This window comes from Motacilla alba, chromosome 1 (assembly GCF_015832195.1).
Source record: "Motacilla alba alba isolate MOTALB_02 chromosome 1, Motacilla_alba_V1.0_pri, whole genome shotgun sequence".
In the NCBI taxonomy this organism is placed as follows: domain Eukaryota; kingdom Metazoa; phylum Chordata; class Aves; order Passeriformes; family Motacillidae; genus Motacilla; species Motacilla alba.
This window is the reverse complement of record NC_052016.1, coordinates 12,268,235-12,289,169: the sequence shown is the minus strand read 5'-3', so window position 1 is coordinate 12,289,169 and position 20,935 is coordinate 12,268,235. Positions and strand designations below refer to the sequence as shown.

Sequence of the window (20,935 nt, the reverse complement as noted above, 5' to 3'; positions counted from 1 at the left end):
GTTGTATCGGGGAGAAAAAACCAACCTCAGAGAAAGGACTTTTGTAGGAATTATTGCAATCATCTCATAGGCTTGGGTCCAACAGCCATCTCCAACCCACTGCAGGGCAAACTGCCAAACTGCTTGCTAAAAAGGTTTTGTGGGTTTTCAGCTTTTTTTTTCTCTACTTTGTGGTTATTATGCACCTCTCCTGGTTGTCTTTCTTGTTGTCTCTTCTGCAGCCTGTATCCACAAGCCTGAGCAAACACATCTGACTGCAAGTGCCCTGTCTAATCACTAACATCTTTCTATCGATACAGAGAGCTGCCCTTTCAACCCTTCTTGCCTTTATTATTTGCCTCATATGCCTGCAGAATAAAGGATTGCTGAGATCTCCATACAGGCAGGTAAAACATAATGACAATGAGCCCCATCCAAAATCTGTGTGTGAAGCTGCTAACAGGAAATTTTACCTGTGTCTCCTCAATTCTCAAGGGTTAGCCACTTTCTTTCCAAGCACAGATTTCCTCTGTCTGAAAGCTGTTGGTGTAATGTTGGAAGAGGCTTCTAGCCCCTGAGGAAATGCTTAGCTGGAAACCCACATCCTTTTTCAGAGAAATCTCTCCAAGTGTTACCAGAAATGAAGCCACATGAACCTCATTTCTGGTCAAACAATTGTTTCATTGATGGCAAATTTCAGGTATATTTTTGTGGGATGATTAACCTGCATGTCTCAATCTTATATGATAAAAAACTCCCAAACAACACTACAAAAAACTAAGTTTCATCTTTTGTAAATGAATTTATATAATTGCAAAAATAATGCAGTATTTCTGAGGAAAATTCAGTGTCAAGTGTATCCAGCAATTTAGGACATCTGATGAAGCACAATCACTGAAATTAATTACCATCATCTCAAAAAATTGCTTCTAATTAGCTGATGCCTTCCCACTTCAGAATATCTCTGAAGCAGTTTCGTATTGCAAATCCATGCCAATGTTTTTTACCCAAAACCTCAACATTAGCAGCCAGCATACGGGAACCTTTGTGGGCTGGGGAAGACATAATTCAGCTGAGCTTGCCGTTAAATACATATAAATAGCACAAAGTGGGCACTGCTGTCTCTAAACCAAGGAGTAAAGGCTTTTTAGATTTTAGGGGTGAGAGATTAAAGGATGGGGGAGGCTTCTGATTGGTGGCACCTGTACTGGCAGGAAAGCAGATATCCCACCACGGCTGTGAGGAGGGTGATGGCAATTGGAATTCTTCCTCTGGAATACACTCATGGGGTTCACCACAGAATCTCACTTTGAATTTGTAAGAATGACCCATTTTTGAAGGCTTTTGGAGAAAGACAAGATGGAGGGATGTGCTGGGGAATTTTTGCAGGTTGTGGTATGTAGGGAAATATTTCTTATGGTGAGAAATGGACTTTTTTCCTCTCTGTGTAAAAACACTTTGCACTGAGCAATTGATTCCTTTAAATAATAAGAAAGACAGACTATGTGATAAGCCCTTCCAAATCCCAGAACATTTGTTATAGTCACTGAACGCCTTTCATTAGGATTGCTAAAGATAAAGCCTCTCTGCTGCTTTGTATCTTCACAAAAGCTTTTAAAAATGTGGACTTATATCTGCATGAAACAACTATTATTAATGAAGCAGCTGGATTTCTCTTTAAATAGGTTACTTTGCAGCCATTTGCTCTGCTAATTCTAAACAGAAATGCTGACATATATCTACAGTGCTTTGGGATGTTGAATATTATCTAAAGTACATTTAAAAAGCCTTTTAGAAGAATAACCCATCTCTGAAGTGTGAATTGAAACTGTAAAATAATATACATGAAAAACAGCTGCAGAAATTATTAGCTCACATTTCCCCCCAGCAGTTCTGCTTCCAAATATATCTGATGCAATGTGAGAAGCATTGCTCCACAGTAACATCATAATTCTGCTGATGCCACTTTCTATTAAATTATCCTAGTAAGTAGTAACTGTTCTGATACATGAATGCATGTGAAATAAACCTGGAATATAGATATCACACCAGAGCAGTTCAGAGAAAGGTAATTCTCTCTCATGAATTATTTCAGGACTTGGTTCTATTCTCTTCTGTGAAATTCTCCACACACACACGCACAGAACAATGTTTCAGGCCCAGACAAATCTTCCCAGGGTACTGCTGAAAAATCACAGAGCGGGAAAGCTGCAGGTACTCAAATCAGGGGCAATTCCTGTGCTGCAGATGGACAGAGACATGAGCCAGAAAGAAGAGTAATTTTTGAAAACTACCCGGTGTCCAAGACATGGATGATATCAAACGCTCCCTAAAAATAACTTGATTTTGAGAAATCAGCAAATTATCACAGGGAACTGCTGGTATGTTTCTGACAACATAACAGATATCTGTCATGTGTCTTCACAATGGAAAATAAAAAAATTATATGGGAGAGTAGGTGAGGAGGACAACAAAGAAATGTCAGAGAAAAATTACTATGGAATAATCCAAACCAAAAAATAAAGAGCAACAGGGTCTGGAGGTATCTGTGGCAGTGGCTCTGCTGCACTCTCAGGGCTGTATCCCTTGCTCCAATTGCTCTTCTCTGGTGGCTTCCCCTCTTCCCAACAATACTGCCTCCATGACTTTCTCCCCTCTCATGTAAATCTTTCTGAAGTGCTGGCTGATTCTCCCTCCTGCTTATTCACTTTTTTTTCTCTAAGCAGTTCCTTCCTCCTGCTACCACAGAAGAGCCTTCGATCACCATCACCAAGATTTTCATGCCAGTATTTCCACAGCTCCCTGTTGAACGTCTCTCCTTTGGGGTACCCTTTCAAACAAGTTCCCAAACCCACAGGCCCCTGACTTCCCAAAAGCCCAGATTTACCATTCTGCAGGATGGTAATGGCCAGGCAGGGGGCTACTGAGGGCTGGTGTTTACTTTTTAAAGACAAATCTGGGATACTTGACATTAAAATTATTCACACAGGATCTTATGTCAGTGGGTCTCTGGAGCCTTTCCAGGGGTTCTGTTAACAAAGAGACTATTTTAGGGTAAGTTTAGCTCACAGAGGGGGGTCATCCTTTCCTTTTAAATTACTGAAAAGAATGAAACACAATTTTTCCAGCATATTACTCACATTTTCTGTAGCCCTTCTTTAATGTTTACTAAGGACCTTTGGGGGTTAATTAATGCCAGGACATTTCACCCATGAACTGTTTTCTAATTCAATTTGTTAAATGCAAGTAGCCATAAATATTATAAATCAATTACTGAGTATATTCTACGCTTCACCAACCAAAAAAAATCATAACAGACTATTTTTGAAGGTGATTGAAAAAAATGAACCACGTCAATAAGGCCAGACATTTATGCTTCAATTTATATTTTCTTTCACAAAAACAATTTGAAATACATTTTGCTAAATACAGGAACTACTTCTGTAGAAGAAATCAATTATATTCTGAAGTTTAAATCTTCTTTTTTTCCAGCCGTGCTCTAATGTATTACTGTACCTCAGAAACATACCCTGGGGAAAAAGGCTTCTTTTCTTCACTAGAAATCTATGAATAACATTATGTAGAAATTAATTTGGGATAAATGATTTAAAATCTTAACCTAGAATGGTTTCTGATTCAAATGTCATCAGAAAATGGCACCTCACCCGCAGGAAGGAGTCAAGGGATCCGTTCTCCATGTATTCAACTACAATCATTACTGGTCTGCCTGCAAAACAGCAAAGAGACACCATCAGGATTATGGACATATTATGGGGCTTTTACAATTCTAGCTGTTCTGTAGAGGTTATTCACAGTAGCTGAATATATAAAATATTTCCAAAATTCTCATTTATATCACAAACACAATTCCCTGTGTTACTCCTAAGAATTATTTTCTATGCACTTTTTTTTTCTTTTGCTCTTACTGGATTAGCGAATGCACATCATTCACTTGGGTGTATTCTCCCTTAAAAAATGATCAAAGAAGAGCCTGCTATCTCCAAATAGCAAAACTTGCCATGTAATATTTTGGAATGTATCTGAATTAAGGCAAAACCCAAATATTCAAAAGCCACTTCCAAGTAATTACAAACTGAGGGTCATAATTTTCCTTGCAAAGAAAAATATCTCAGTGACGTAGGAACATGGGAGACAGATAGAATGGGGTGTCACAAAAACAGTTCTCCTACATCTGCTGTGTGCATTGGGTGTGTATAATCCAGCAAAACTCTGAATTAATTTGTTTATAAATACCTAAAATATACATGAATCAAGTGTTACTCAAATCAAGGTTTTGTTCAACCAGCATAGTCCTAGGGGGTGGCACCATATCCAAATTGAAGCAGAACAAAACATTGCATTTATTTCTTGAAAGGATGTCCAAATGTGAAGATACACTTTTGAAATGTGTACTTAACTTAAACACCAGCTCACTGCTGGTACCCTTAAAAAAAAATAACCCTCTATAAGTGCTTGACAGGAGAGGGGCAATCAGGCTGCCAACCAGGTTGCACAGCAATCCTTAGAATTATTAATGTCCCAAAGCAGCCATTCTATACAAAACAATTAATGAAGAAGAATGTGAATAAGATTAGGAAAGAGGTGAAAGGGCTTAAAATAGCAGGATTTTCTTTTACTGGGAATGCCCCTCTCTTTTGGGGTTTGTGGGAAACCAGAACTATGCCAAGCAGTGACACTGTGAGTCCACCATTCCCCTTCCTCAGTTCCACACTAGCTGGCACAATATTTTTTCAAAACCAAAAGAAGACTCTTTCATCATTTTTTTTTTTCTTTTCTGCTCAATTTATGTTTGTGATTTTTTTGGATGAGGGGATGAGAAACAAAGAAAAGTGCTCGGGCTGATGAAGCATAGAAGGGCATTTTGATTGTTCCAGCACAATTGTCCATTTCTGTTCAGTTTGGTTAATAGAGGAAGTTTATTAAACTGTCCACAATGTACAACAGGCCACAGCCAGGTATTTCTCCTGAGCTGTTACAGTTTCCCTTCAATCTAAAAAATTAATGATCCATTTCTGTGTTTGCTCCAGCATGCTGACCCAGATTTTGGGTTCTTGATAATGCCCATTCACAGAGCTTAGGCTGGTCTTTTTGTAGTCCTATCAATATTCTCTCATTTCCTCTAATAAAATTTGTGATTATTTCTGTATTGACTCTCACGTTCATATCTTCCATGAATAAAACATTTCATAGTGTTGTCACAATACTATTTTTTGTGTGTGTGTGTGTGTGTGTGAAAATTCCCAGATGCCTTGATAAGTCTTTTTGGATAGCCCTTGGAAGTGTGAAGAATAACCAGCTTCTTTCTTTTTAACTGAATGTTTAGCCTCAGCTGCTGATGTGCATCTGCTGCCAAATCAGTTATATTCATCTGCACCCATTGGTTATATCCTGGTTTTGCAATATAAACTTAAAAGATACATCACTTTTAAGCTCTTAGAGATCAGAGGTTTTAAAAATTCATGTTTCCTTCAGTTCAGTTTGCTAATGATGACTGGTTGTACAGCCCACTCTCTTTAGTTTCAAGCACATGAATGCCCCAGATTCCCTTCCCTTTATCATTTCCTTACTGTCACAGGGCCGACACCTCCACATGAAAGGAAAATCCTAAAACCTAAAGAAGTAAACAACCTGCAGCCTGATGCTAGAGAATCTTCCACTGTGCAAAACCCTCTTGAGCAAGTAGTAATTTCTGAATTGATACAGACAATAGCATTTTTCAATAAGTAGGGGTGTAAAGGTGGCTTTCAGATGGCATATTCAGTCAGAAATTTCTCTTTCTGGGTAAATCAACAACTAAAACACCTGTACAGAAAATTTGCATTTGAAGGGAAGGACAAATGGAGCTTTAGAACAGCACCCCTGGTTTCCTGTGGGTAATCCTTTGGTACTCTACACTTTCCAGAAGCTGCAATTTTCTCTAGAGGTTCACAGACCCTCGTTGCAGCTTTTATGCTCCTTAGATTCACATCCTTCTACAGAAATTATTTCCATACTTGCTAAACAGAACTATTAATTTTTCTACCTTCTCTCACAAAATATTCTTCCCTCCAAAAAAAAACCCCAAAAAACCCACCTGTATTTCCTTTTACTCAGACCCTATGCTCCTAGGTTAAAGTAACTATGAAATATAATTATATGCATTAATATGTGGATTTAAAGAATATATTTTGTTATTTTTGTCACTAGACAATGAGGTTTTAAACCACTCAACTTTAATGGCTTGCAATGACATGTCTTAATACAAAACCAGCTCTTCCAAGTGACAGCACAAGAATGGCACTAGATAAACCAAAAAAAGCAGCATTTTCCTTCTAACAGGTTGCTGTGTATCAAAAAATCAGCATATCATCAATAAATTCAATCACTTAGGCTGATAGCTTCCCACTGCCTCAGTCTGCATCACTTGCCATGCTACCTAAATTTCAAATGAAATTGAGGTGGTATTGTGTCAAGACAATGTGTTATGACACCATAAAAACAAACCGGGCTCCATCACTTGATAATCTCAAGCAAAAATCTTTAATCTGGACACAAACTTAAATTCTCAAATAATCCGGTCTTTAGTGTGACAGCACTTGATAAAAACCACCTGATTTTGGCTGCAAGTTTATTGTATCCCTGGAGTTATTTATGTATTCCAAACCAGACTGTGACAGTGACATTTTTAGTCAATACAGTATTTGTCACAGTATTTGGAGCACCTGTGGATTGAAAATGTCTCAGCTGTTGTTAGGGTGGCTTGAAGACTTAGTAAAAAACTCTAGTACACAGTAGAATCCAGTGGGAACTTTTACCATCAAAGTGGCAACACTGACTCTATTGCCAGTATGCCATCCTTCACAGAGTAGTGCAATTTGAGTCCAGGAAAACTTGTATGTGCTGGACCCCTGTACAAACACAAAATACTGTTTTAGCTTTAAAGAGGACTACAAAACTGACTTTAAAAATAGTACTGGGAGATTTCTAAACTAGTGTAGTGTTTGCATCTAAATAAATTTTTTAAAAAGTCTATTACTTAGATTATGAAAAATTACATTGTTCTCATGGCACTAAGAATTCTTCATCCTCAAAACAAGAACAGGAATGAATAAATGGGAGTGGGGCAGAGAAGTCTCTGAGACAGAGAAGCAATCTTTGATTATTTCATCAAGGGGTGGGCTAATGCAATGCTGCAAGGCATTGAATTATTTTCCCAGGATTGCTTACAGCACAGAAGATGGAGAATAAAGAGGTTTAAGGACAAAGAGCAGCAGGACACAGATGGCAGCAAAGGCACTCCTGGGAGTGATAATGACATCCATAAATGACTGAACCTTCTGGGATGGGAACACATCCATCTCCAGCCCAAAGAATTGCCCACTTCAGGGAAGTGTTTCCACATGGATACAGGAACAGGTAGAGGAGAAGCATCTGAAGAACTGAGTTAATTTTACAGTCAAGAGCCACACAAGAGAAGGAATGGAAAAAAGACACTGAGAAAGGTGTCAGCTGAGGGTTTGCAACCAAGAGGGTAAAAACTGTAGGTGTTGCTGGAGGAGAGCACACAGCTTCTCATTTGAACTGGGGCAGCATGAAATAAAAATGTTTGAAGCTGGTTCAGTGATCAAATCAGTCAAACGAATCAGACTTGCAGCAGTTTTAGATGCTTAGCACTGCTGGAGCGGGGAGTATTGTGAGAAAACAGACCTTTTAAAGCAGAAGAATTATAGAGTGTCCTGAGAACCCTAAATACAGATTTTACACCACATGTATAATGTGCAGCACATTATAACAGGTGTATCATTTTACTACATAGTTAAGATAACAACATGAAAAAATAACTGTATTTATACATGACACACACACTGATACCATCCTCACATTCTCTGTTCTCAGATTTTTTGGGAAAGCATAAATATTCCCGTCTCAGATACGTGTGGGATATTGTCTGAAACAGTTTTCCCTCCTTGCACATGGAGTAACTGTGGCTCTGGGAGATCCATTTCAGAGTTCCAGCATCTCAGACATCCCCACTGAACACACAAGAGCAGCACTGGGGCTTGGCATGATGCAGGAGAAGGACAGCAATTCAATTTATCCCAACTGAGATGAATCTACAGAAGGGGCTGGAGCTGTTCACTGTTTTGAGGCAACTCCCACCTCGTGACAAGAGGCTGACAGCTTTGGACAACTTTTCCTAAGAAAGTTCTTCACTGCAGTTCTCCCACTCAGCTGTACTGCAGTGCCACTCAAATAAAACAAGAGAAAATGACAAACGATCTGTGTTGTTGTCATACCACCCCAGAATATGCTGCAATCTTGTATTTTCCACTGATCAATTTGTGTCATATTTTAATAAGCAGGAACACAAAAATAAAAATAAAAAAGAGCCATACATTGCCAAATTATGTAAAATACCGATTAAATCTGAAATTCACATTGTACATATTTTTAGGGTTTTTTTTTCCCACAACACAAGATTTTGATGGCATGCAATTTAACTAAGTGCCAGAGTGATGAATAAGGAGGAGAATCTGAAGTGTCATATCAATGACAAAATATTCAGCTTGTTGTCTCCTGTTGTCATTTTAAATAATACAGCAAAGCCTCTTTTAATGAATGTTTTATGTAAGATTAATCCTCTAAAAAGAACAGTTAGCACATGTTCTTTTTCTACAGACTTACAAGGAAATCTCTAATACCAATTATGGGGATAGATTTGTTAACATAAACAGATGATCCTCATTCTTTCACTTAAAACAGCACAGGTTGGCACCTGTTGCCTGGTTCATATTAGAAAAAATTGCTCCACCACTTCTGCAGATCAGAATCCACATGGCTCAGGAAATCACCTCCCTATCAGGCATCTCTTCATTCCAAAGCCATGTTCTGCTGTTGGTTGCCAGGGATTTATCTCCTGCCAAAGCACAGATAAGCCAGCCTCAAACACGGGGGCACACCCTCGGTGAGGGCTGTGCCTTCCACACTGCCAGGGAAGCTCAGGGGAATGCCCAGGCCTTGAGAGGGACTCCTGGAGCTCACAGCTGCTCCATTCATTATACACCCCTTCAAATCAGACAGCCACAGCACTGCAGCTGCTTCTCTCCTGTCATCACTAAAAATGCGTTTGTTTGCACCAGAAAGAATTAATTTCAGTGATTATTTTTTTTTCCATTATACAAAACAGGTAGAAGAAAAAACAAAGAAAACTTAAGAATATGAAAAAAAGCAAATAAAAATAATTCTGCCACTTTGCGTTTTTGGTTTTGCATTTGCAAAACGGTTAGCCCACATCAATTCACATGAAGCCAGTTTGGATTTTACTGCAAGCCACCACACTTGAATTCTTGACTCACATGACAGAAGGCCCCTGACTAAGACCTGTGTCTAAGCAGCATCAAAAAATAGAAGTTGCAGTTCCAAACTAATTTTTGAGAGTTTAGAAGCCAGAGTTTGCAAACAGGATGAGATAACATATTTACATTGTGCTGCCACAGAAATTCCCATAGATATAACCTATTTATCTTGCTGCTAGAGCACTTTGGATTTTCTCATGTCTATATACCAAATACCATTAGTTAATTTAGTTTAGTCAGGGGAAAATACTTCTGCAAAATCAATTAATAACACTTCAAAACATATGAAAGACCATAAGATACTGTTTAAATATTAGGAAGGTATGGCCACACAGCTACCACTGTAACATGAAGATTTATTGTATCCACACAATCTGAAAATATTTCATAACATAAACCTGTTTTCCTCTAATTATACACTAAATGCTTTTCTACTTACTACTCTGTGACCCCACTGGCAAGAGTTTATGCCTGTTGGTGTGTTTTGGCAGCAAGGAAAAGTCTGTATATGTATTTATAAAATATTTATAGTATTATAATTTATAATATAATGTTAGGGGTTGGGTAGGTGAGAGGGAAGTAATGGCTAAAATTATATTACAGAAATACAAAAAATGGCACTTTTGCTTTAGCACTGAAGCAAAGAATAAGAGAAAAAAATCATAACAGCTAACACATTCTGTTCAGATTCAGTTTAAGAGAGACTTTTGCCCAGTTGGATTAACCAAAACAATTCACCTCAGTTATTTTATAACTGAAATTCAGCATATTTCACTTAATCTAATGACATCTCACCCTGAAGTTCCTCAGGGCTCATACCAACCCACATCCTCCTGTGGAAGGAGCAAGGGATGTTCTTTGGTTCAGAATTAGACCACAGAGTCCAACTGCATCAAGGATAACTTGCCCTGCTGACCCCAGAGCACGTAAAGGGGTTTAGACAATGTGAAATCTGTGCACAAATCTGGGCTTCTGCACTTCACAGTCAGTCTGCCACAATTCATAACAAGTTCTTAGGGAACACAAGAAGCAAATCCTACTGAATCTCTGTTGTGAATTTACCTATTATCATAGGGGCATTTATTTAGAAGCTGTAAACTACAATGTAAATTTGAAAATGAACAAATTTTTAAAAAAAGCATACACAATTACAATGAAACAGGGTTTTGTGCTTTCATAAGCATAATGACGTGGTTAAGGTATTATTTCAGTCCTATTCTAAAATGTCATTTGTTGTTTATTTGATATTATGCCTAATTGAGAACTCGATAAGATTCTGACATGACTTAAGGATATCCTTTGTGTATTTCCCCATTTACCATTTGAGCAATTTTTCCCCATTTGCCGGTAGTCTACATAAAGATTAAACATCTGAGATACCACTGAGCTATAAAAAACTCATGATCCACCACTCTTCCTTCATAAGCAAGGCATCATTTCTCATGTGCAGAAGTAGTGGAGGCCACACATCTACACTCCTGAAGGTTCTGGAACCCACAAAGGAACCTTTGGTTGTAACATGTAGGCTGCTAAATCCAAAATTAAGAAAACAAAACATCACGAGTCAGAGCTCCAACAAATACGTGATGCCTTGGACCTAACATTGTGATATTTTTGTGATCTCCTGGGGTTTTTCATAATTTCTCTTTGAGGGTTTTTACCTTTAGAACATGGAGGCACATACTGTCAAGCTTCTCCGTCCAACTCTGATTCTACCTGTGTGTCACAGACAGATGAAATGAGTCTGTACAGGATTGTCTAGTCTTCACCAACTGCACAAACCACCTAAAAAGGCTTTTTAAATACCACTATGTAAAATTCATATTTAGGCAGATTATTTCCCATACTCAGTATTTGGGCCTGGGAATGCTACTTCAGCAAGTTGAATTTGGTAAAGGCACACTGGCTTCCTACCTAAAACAGACCAAAACTATTCAAACATTATTCAAGTTAGCTATTTCTCCTGCCTCCCATCTCACAAAAGTGAACCAGTTCTGATTATGCTTTTACATCCAGTGTTCTACCACTGGCAACAAAGGGAGTTCAGTTTTCCCTTAATCTTGAAACAAAGAAAATCTGTGTGCATCTCATTTACAAATATACTTCTGTGTATATCTGTCAAGCTGCTCCTGCTCTCTTCATATCTTTCTGCTACTGTCAGTAAGGAACAGCAACTTGCTTCAACTAACATGCTTGCAACAATGAATTTCCACATTTTCTATAGTCAGATTTTTAAAATATGCAATAGTAGTGTATATTATATAAAAATGACCACATATGCAAATACTTTTTTTCTGAACTTGTAGGATTTAAATGTTTGGGATTATTTACCATGACCACCTGAACATGACATAAGATATTTAGCAAGGGTGAAGACTGAAACCCTCTTTTTATCATGTCCTACACTCACAGCTTAATCTCAGTTTTACACTTCAATCTTAACCCTAACTGACCAGCACAAAATGTGTTTCTTTCAGTATTAATGCTACTTGCTGCTCATTCTTATTTTGGTTCTGAAGTACTCCCTGCCTGCCTAATGAAAAAGTCCATCTACATTTGGACTTCTGTTCTCAGAAAATACATGCCATTATGTGTTAGTTATAGGGTTTATAAGGTAAACATTCCAGTCGAACAGCACTGAGGCTGGGAAGAATAAACTGGAAGAGCCATTTGGCTCAGGTATCCCAGGAAATGCATATGCAATAGAAGAATCAATTTGTTAGTGACTGGGAAAGGATTCATTTTCATTTCACATGGATTCAATCATTTAACAACAAATATAGAAGTGTAGGTGCTGGAATTCAGAGTAGACAAAAATGCATTAACTGGGGGAAAAAAAAGTTACTTTTCTCATTATTGGAGTACTATAATCATAGTTGAATTCACTATGTACAATTGCTCCTTGATGGTTTTTGTTGAGCAATTTTGTTCAATAATGGTCTGTCAATACAATTTGCTTTCAAATGTCAGTTTGTATAATATCAAGAATAATGGGCTCACTCAGGTGCACTTGGAAATTGCAATAAAATACTAATTTTGGGCAAAAGAAAACTGTTAATCATCTAGTTTAGTACTCTGCAATTCTGCATGATTTTTTTGAGGAGCTCTGTGAAATGAATGTGAACATTGTAATGCGTGTTAGACAAAGAGCCATAAATAACTGGGCAGTAAAACACGGAAGAGGGGATATCTTCTGTAGAATGTGTTTTTTATTGAAGAGGAGTCCAGGACAACAGTGAGCAAATCATCCTATCTGACTTCCAGTTTCTGGAAAGTAAGTGCATTCTCAATTACTTGCATGCAATATATTTTTTGAGGTTCACAAAGGTAGGTTGTTTCATCAAACCAAATTTCTTTGCTTCTATTTTTCCTACAATGTCAAGGAGCTGGATAGTTAACCCTTGCAAATTAAGTGTCAGGAAATAACTGATGGTCACACTTCATTAAAAAAGTCACATCAGGATACTTCCACGGAAGCTCCAGAGAGGGTCTCTGTGAGGGGAATAGGGGGCAATGATCCAGCTGCTGACCACAGCATGATGGGGAGATGATATTCACAGACAGGAGTTTATGGCAAGAATAATTTTGATGGTTCTCTCCTGCTAATGCAGTTTGAATGCTGAACAGTCTGAAGGAGAGGTTTGGCTAACAGAACCTTTCCACGGTAGCGCATAGCCTGGCACCCATCTCTAGCTCTTGTTGACAGAAAAACTCAGTGAAGGAGTTTAGCTTGAAAGAACAGTAGGAGAGGTATTTGTTTTCCCTTTTTAACTTCCCAGCTCAGCAAGCTGAGCAATCTGTGGCTCTTCAAAGACAGCAGAGCACCGTGAAGCTTCCTGCCTGTAACTTCTGTGGGCATTTACACAACAAACCCTTCACACAACACTTCAATCAGGAGCTGCAAGAGGAGCAAGCTGAGAGCTTCCCCAAAGTGGAGCAAAGAACAGGGCGTGTAGTTTGGAAGAGCTGGAATGTGAAGAGAGAGTTTATAATTTGGGTTTTCACAAGGTGTGTGTGTGTGTCATGAAGGAAGCTTCCACAGCTTGTGCCAGCGTCAGTGCGATGAGGAGTGTAAATGCTAAGTGGTTTAAGAATTCTATTTAATATATGCAAGGCTATCACTTGAGAAAAAGTACTTATTGCTCATATGAATCCATCTGTCACTGCAGACCTACATCAGCTAAGTCATGTCAATTTGTACTGCTAACAGGTGGACTAACAAGGAATGAAGTAATTTGTGACATAAATGATAGCTAAATAAAAAGGAAGCTATTGTCTGCAAATGGGCTTGTTTTTGCAAGAATCTAAGACAAGTTTTTCCAGCCTGCTTTAAGTTTTGCTTCTGGTGAAACTGCTGTACAGCAGTGATAGACTTTGGATGTAACTATCAAATACCAGCACTATTGCATTAGAAGTTATGTCTAGGCTTGAAAAACACCTACATTCGAGACAACCTATTTATGCAGAAAGATGTAATGCCTCGTCCCAGCAGCATAAATTAATCTTTAAATTGGCTAAATGAGGATACCTTTTACATAAGAGAATCTCTGCACAGTGTAAAAGCTGAATTACACAAAACTAAACATCAGCTGTCAACGCAATGGTAAAAGAAATACACTCCTCTCAACAACTGAGATTAAAGTAGAAAGGGAAAAAAGGAAACCAACAGCTGCATGGCCCTGACAAGCTGCTTTCCAGACACTTATTTATAGCAGCCTTTCTAGTTTAGTTCTGTGTTTCATTAAAACATCTGTGGCGAATTTTGTAGAAAAAAAAGAGCTAAAAGCATCTTGTCTTTAGTTAGAAATAAATTTTCTGAGTATTTGGAAGGGAATCTGCCACTTAGCTTGAGCTAAAGGTTTTGGTAAATAAAAAGCATCTCATTATCTTAGTTCTAAATGACCCTAACAGCAGAATAATGCTGGCATTTTAAGTCTTCCATGTAGTTAAATTAACTGAAATCTTACTCATAACCAATATGTGAAACAATTAGGTTATAATTCTGCATTTATTAAATGTTAAGTACCTATGTTAGGCTTATGAGAGCTACTATCCAACACAAGCCCTAACATCTCCACTGAATCACGCACAGCAACAGGGTCAGTTCTCTTACATCCCAGATCAGCATCACCTAGTCAAGATTTGTTTTCATGTGGTTTCTTTTTTTTTTTTTTTTTTTCAAAAAAATGTTGGGATTTTTCTTTTTTTTTTCTTCACATGTAAAGCAAAGCTTTTTAGCAATTTAGAAAGGGAAAGGGCATCCCCTGGTCATCTCTGATGAAAAAGGAGGGAATTCAGAATTCATACCATGCTTAATATAAATGTAAATATGATAAAGTAAAAAAGGAAGAGTTAAATAGCAGCACTGCAGGTAAAATTGTTGAGATGCAACCGTTAGCAGCAATTGCTGACCTGCACTGCAGAGCTTCATGCCACCCGTCCTCCAACAAGCATTCTTTCTCAAAGGAACACATCTCATCCATTGGATTTATCACAATTCTTCATTGCCTCTCAACTACCTGAAAATCTTCCATTTCTCTGGGGTTGCTGCTTTACCCCCTTTTTTTTTGGTTGCTTTTGACATGATCAAACAACAACATTTATCTCCATTAACTTGCGAGGATATCTGTTACGCATCATGCAGTTGCATTTCCATCTTTTCCCATTTTCAATGTTTCATCAGATTGAATCAGAATAGCAAGAAATTATGAATGAGTTTCATTAAACAAACTAGATTTAAGAATTTTAAGTCCATAAGACCAAAAGCTTTACAAGCCCACAGAAAACAATAGTCCTGAGGATCTTACAAAATTAACTTGTAGGTAAGGAGGTAATTGAGAAGCCAGTTCATGAATTTGAGACCATCTGTAATTTAACAGAATCAGTGGGATGCTCTACATAACACTGTGTTCAAAACAGAGAATTTTATGGGGCCTGCAGTGTTTCCTGCTCAATAGTTGTTTGGTTACAGGTACCACCTCATTGTGATGCTGACTGCCACAGCTCCTAAGGGCTATTAAACACTCTGAGATATCCCATGGAGAAAATAATATGGAAAGTATTTCACAAACTGTTGACAAAAGAAACTCAAACAGTCATGAGAAAAGACATCAAAGCTGCCGAGACGCTTCTACTCAAAGAGAGCAAAGAAAGAAATAATAGCACTTGAAATAAAAAGTAAGAATCATCTTGTAATTAGAATTACTGCAGTAGATAAAATGGGGCACAGAGAAGTACAATAGTTTCTCTTGTATAGCAAGTCAATAACATTATGCAATTTTCCAATTTTCTCCCTTTTTTTTTACCAGAAGAGATTTTTTTTTTCTTTCAAGAAAAACTTTTAAGTAATACTACAGATAACACAGGATGTCCAGAAAAGATACCAGATTGACATTAGCCCATGCACAGGTCCATTTTTACAAAGAAATGTGCAGTTTGGAAAGGAAATTTGTTTCAGTTTTAACTATAGTTATATGTATTTACTCTTCATTTATTACTTTTGATTGAAGATGGTGTTTAATGGCTCCAGAAGAGAATGGACAACAAAAGTAGCCTATCTTGGACAGGATGCCTCTAACCTGTCCTCACTTATTTAAAGAGAATTACAGGAGTTCAAATAATGGTAAAAGTTGTTTAAAAAAAAAAAAAAGGCGGTTTTCATGAGATACAACTTGCAGCTACCAAAACATTAAAATAATACATGATTGAGTCTTCTCTTTCCAAATTTGTTTTGCTTCCATGTTTTAGCAAGGGAATATAAATTTTTAGGGAAGAGTCACAGAGCCACATACATTCTGAGATTTTACTGTGGCATGTTTAAAGTTCTCCTTTGGTGCACATGGACAGGCTTCATGAAATGGATGATTAGAGGATACCAGGCCTTCTCTTCCAATATTTAGGTTGGCCACTTAACGGCAGAACAGTTTCTCTCACAATTTCTCCTATATATTAATTCAGGAAAATGGCTTGTTCCCGAGAAATTATTGTCTTTTCCATTTCCTTTTGGTTTGCCTTTTTATTGGAAAGGACATCTGATCTCCCTGTGTGACAAATACCACATTTGATTTCCCTGAGATGTGTGGAGACATGGGGTAGAGAGTGAAGGAAAAAAAAGAATGAAACCTCATATGTGGGAACAGGCTGGAATACCTACCAGAGGAAATGCTGGGGGGTAAAGATCCACCCCCTGCCACTGGATGAGAGGCCAGGATGCTATTTAAAAATCCCGCCCTCAGGAATCTCGAAAGAGACTTCACCCCAATGGTCGGAAAGGATCCTTTCAAAGAAATAGAAATGATCATTAATCAAATGACTTGTTCTCTGGCTGACAAAAGAAGTTGACTGTTTAAAGAAAGAACAACCAAATCTCTGCAGAGTTAACAGTGATTTCATGGGAACAGAGCTCATGAAAAGCAGTTAAAAGCTTTTGTTTGCTTTTTAACCAAGTCATACAATACACAGCTTAAACCAGAAAAAGGTTTTCTGCATAATTTGCAAATGGAGAATTCCAGCACTTTTAGGAGCAATAGAAAAAATTGTTGTTTCAACATCAAATTGCACCTGTGGGATACTCATAATGCATTCCAAATGACCCCACCATAGAGGCACATTACAATTTTGTGTTCAAATCAAAGACAGACCAGTAGAGGTGAGGCTATACCAGCAAAGCTGTTTTACACCAGCATTTTAAAGCCACCTGACAAAAGTCCTGTCAGGCAAGGGGCAAAGGGGAATCAGAATTTGCAGCTAAAACACTTAATTCTGTGTCAAGGCAGCTCCAGTAGTCAGATTCTGTCACATCTCCCAACACCTGTCAATATATTGATACAGGCAAAAACCAGGAGTATGGAAGATGCCTAAAGATTTTAACCTTATTTATATAGTTTTAATATAATTATAAGTTTTTGATTTTAGGCAACGTAGACATGGCCCCTTTCTGCTTTGCTGTCACCAGAAGCTCAATACATTTTAATGCTTTCACTATAATAAACTGTATATTCTTCTCATTGCCTACATGTATGGTTTTATTCCTGGAAATAATGGTTATCTCATCCACCTCTTCTAAAACAAATATTTGTGACATATCAACTAGTGAGAAATGAAGATGCCTTAGCATTTGATCCACTGTTTCAGCTTTCAGCATTTGTACAGAGGTTTGCAGACATCATTTCAACTTCCTCATGTTAGTGCTCAGTGAGTGCCAGCATCAAAGATGGCTCTGAAATGACAGTTCTGCAAATCTCACTGATAAGCACAGGGTCAAGATTCTCCCACCTGGCAATAAATCTAAACTGGAAATCAGAATAATCTGGGTATTTTTGCAAGTGCATCAAGTAAGCATCCATCCAAAAATTTAGGTAATGGCAAGTTTGTTTTCCTCACCTTGCAGGTACTTCATATTTGTTCTTTTAAGAGACAGAAAGCATCTTGATTTTTATAGACAATGAGAAAAATAAATGGCCTCCAACAGTTGAGATATTTTTTTTCATTAATAAAAATACATTGGGGAAAATTTACCCTCAAAACACACGCGCACTTGCTGAATTTAAAGTTGCCTAGGAGAGCTTTGAGTTTTTTTCTTTTGTTTTCAAGTAAGAATTCTAATGTTTCCCCTCAATCCATCTGTCCTTTAAATTTGTTAGTTAGCCATGCTGCAGTCTGAGGAAAAAGAATTAATTTAATTGGTGATCTAGATGCAGCACTTTTATATCTGATTGCTAAAGGTAAGTTTTCTTTGGACACTCAAGAGAAGTCTTTGGCATTCCTATAAAAGTGTTTCTATATTCCATGGCTTTCACTTTAAAATATTTGCAGAAGTGATCCTGGACAGACAGTGCAGAATGCAATACACAGAAATTCAATTTTAATTGAATTGTTCAATTCAATTAAATTGTTCCATTAACTCCAAGATGTTTGGTACTAAACAGCATCTTAAATCATAAAGGCTAAATAATGAACATATGAAGACTTCCCAAATAGAAAATTTGGTCCTGTTTCAAAATATGAATTATACCAACCATAAGGTATAGCCACTGAGTCACACACCATATGAACAGACCTTCAGAAAAGCCAAAGAGCTTCAGCTTCACCATTGACATTTTCCTCTATTTAAATGCTGTTAAATGGCAAATAACTCCAGTTTCCTAACAGTCTTACAATAAGTTACTTTGTTATAGAAAGTAATGAAGACAACCCCAAATTTATTTCACTTATTGTACATATTCAGAAATAAAAAAATGCCCCAAGGAGCAGTGAATTTTAGAGCAAGTCTATAAATACTAAGAGAACTAGAGGGCTGAAATTATTGACGTTTTATAAGCAGCAAATAACTAAAAGAATACATATAAATAATGCTTTTCTCTCACACTCAAAAGTCAGGGTTCAGTTGCTTAAGTGTAAATGGTTTGTGTCATTTGAGATGATCTAAAAAATCTGAGACATTCCCAGCTGAGTGGCAGACATGACATGATCAGCAGGAGATTTTCACTCTGAAAGTGGCTGTAAGAGGCAAAGCAGCAGTTGGATATTTAAGAGGAGGCACTGAGTGTCATTTTAGGGAACTGAATCCCATCCAGTCTCCTGTCACCTCAGAAATGTTTCTGACTAAGCAGAAGTCAGAATTACTAGAACAAGACCTCATTTAGTCTCTTCTAGAAGTCCTCAAACACCTCCTGAAAAGGACAAGGTTGGTGACATTCAGCCCTGACCAGTATCCATCAACAAAAAAAATGCAGACAAATGAGAGATTAAAAGTTCATTCATCTTAAAACATACACAGCTCTGAATTAAAATACAGCCCCAGGATGAACTTTTATTTCAGCCCCAGTTGTGCTTTTTTTCATCATGTGCACAATGTGAAAAGGATTTGAGACTTGATTATGTGATTTCATGTTGGGAAGGTAATAATCACTGCAGATAAAGCAAATTAATTCTTGTTAAGCCACATCAATCACCACCAGATGGACAGAGCTTTGATAAGAGCTTTGGGCATTTACAGTAGTTTAGAAGTTACTCAAACATTTACTTGTTTGCATAAACATTAATGAGATATTTGGATGAATGACACAGAATCACAGAATGTGTAAGGTTGGAAGGGACTCCTGGAGTCAGCTAGTTAACCAGATTTCTTGAGAATCTATGCCATTCTGTCAGTCCACATCATAGAGATGTGACTGAGGAACTCGTGGTTCCCACCATTTCTGTTCTTTTCTGCAAAAACTAACACTCATTTTTGCACTGGGTGCACTCCTACTGATGGAAAGATTTTCCAGTACAAGATTCTAAACTGGCAAAAGGAGGCAAGAATATTAAGCCATGATTCCTCAGTGTCCTCAAATGCAGTTACTATTTATCAGTTTACAGTCATGGATTTATTGAGGAGAAAACCTCAACCTCTCCCTGCTCCACAGTTACACACTATGAACATTGTGTCACCTTAACATGGGGAACCACATAAGCTACAATATTAGTTGGAAAAGTGTGTTGAACTGTAGAAATACATGGAATAGCTGGCAGTTCATGAAGTATCCACCACTTTCTGAGCCCTGTGATACCAGTTTAGAACTCAGTGTAAATTCTTCTGTTTCACAATAATTACAGCTAAGTGCCTGAGCTCAGAGGCAGTGGGGGAGTGCTGAATCAATTAGCCTGCCTTCCACCTTCAGCTGTTGTTCCTGGGGGAATATCATCCCACAAATTGTGGAATTTGATAGAGAAGTCACTGGTACAGCAACCCAAAGTGGCATGGGTTTAAGTAGGATAATATTCCCTGAGCAGAAGGGCAGGAGAAGGTGGCTGGGCAAAGGAAATCCATATGCTTAGTTCAGCTCCAGAGCACAGACATTAATTTACACCCATTTATTGGCACTGTATGGTCACAGCATGGCCAGCCAGGAGGGACAGCCACTGCTCCCAGCCCACATCCCATGGCGTTGCACCAGTGACAAAACTGTGCCCTGTTCTTTGTCACTGCTGGTTTTCCTTATTTATAACTATTATTTATTATTATTAAGTATCTATTCAATACTTTCTGCAGGTGGAATGGACCATTTAATGTGCTGTGTACTTCTGAGCATCTAACAGCCACAAATTCAAAAGCAGCTCTTTGGTTGCCTAATTTTACAAACTGGATTGAGAGGTTCTAGAGAGGTCACAATTGCCTTCTTCTATTTGTTTTTAAAAGTACCATCTCTTTTTTGGCACCAGCAAAAGAAGAATTTAGTCTGTTCCTTTCCCATAGATTTGGTTTGGAAAAAAAAAAGAAAAAAATGCACGGGTGGTGTATTTAATGTAAAAAATTCCACTGCTATTTGTTTCTCTATATAGTGAGTTCTCTTGATGCTTTCCATGCAGGAGTTGTTAAAACCCAGCTAAGAGAAAGTTCTCAGGAACTCTGCACATGAAGGCTATGGGGAAGTGAGGGCTGTAGGGAACTTTTGCATTCAGTTTGGCTGGAAGCAACTGGCTGTTTTCACTCCAAACTGCATTTTCAGGCGGGGTGGGCTGAACATTTAGTAACAAAATACTGGAGGACAGAATGCAGAAAGTTTTCCTGCTTCTGCGTAGGGGAATGATCCAATTTTATCACTTAATGTCTGAGA

At 37.9% G+C, this 20,935-nt stretch overlaps 1 protein-coding gene across 9 annotated transcripts in view; it reads right to left on the bottom strand.

Annotated features, from left to right (window-relative positions):
* EPHA6 (EPH receptor A6) overlaps positions 1 to 20,935 on the bottom strand; it is a 381,012-nt gene that overhangs the window by 55,407 nt on the left and 304,670 nt on the right. For 7 of the 9 annotated variants that reach the window (XR_005258586.1, XM_038150636.1, XM_038150617.1 and 4 more), the window contains 2 exons: positions 16,489 to 16,611; positions 3,645 to 3,706 (listed from right to left, as the gene is read on the bottom strand). Coding sequence is in view for 8 of the 9 variants with exons in the window: in XM_038150636.1 (XP_038006564.1) it covers positions 3,645 to 3,706; positions 16,489 to 16,611 (185 nt within the window). In the remaining variant the exon portion in view is untranslated. The remainder of the gene's footprint in view (positions 1 to 3,644; positions 3,707 to 16,488; positions 16,612 to 20,935) is intronic. The other 2 variants (XM_038150645.1, XM_038150672.1) reach the window with 1 other exon arrangement.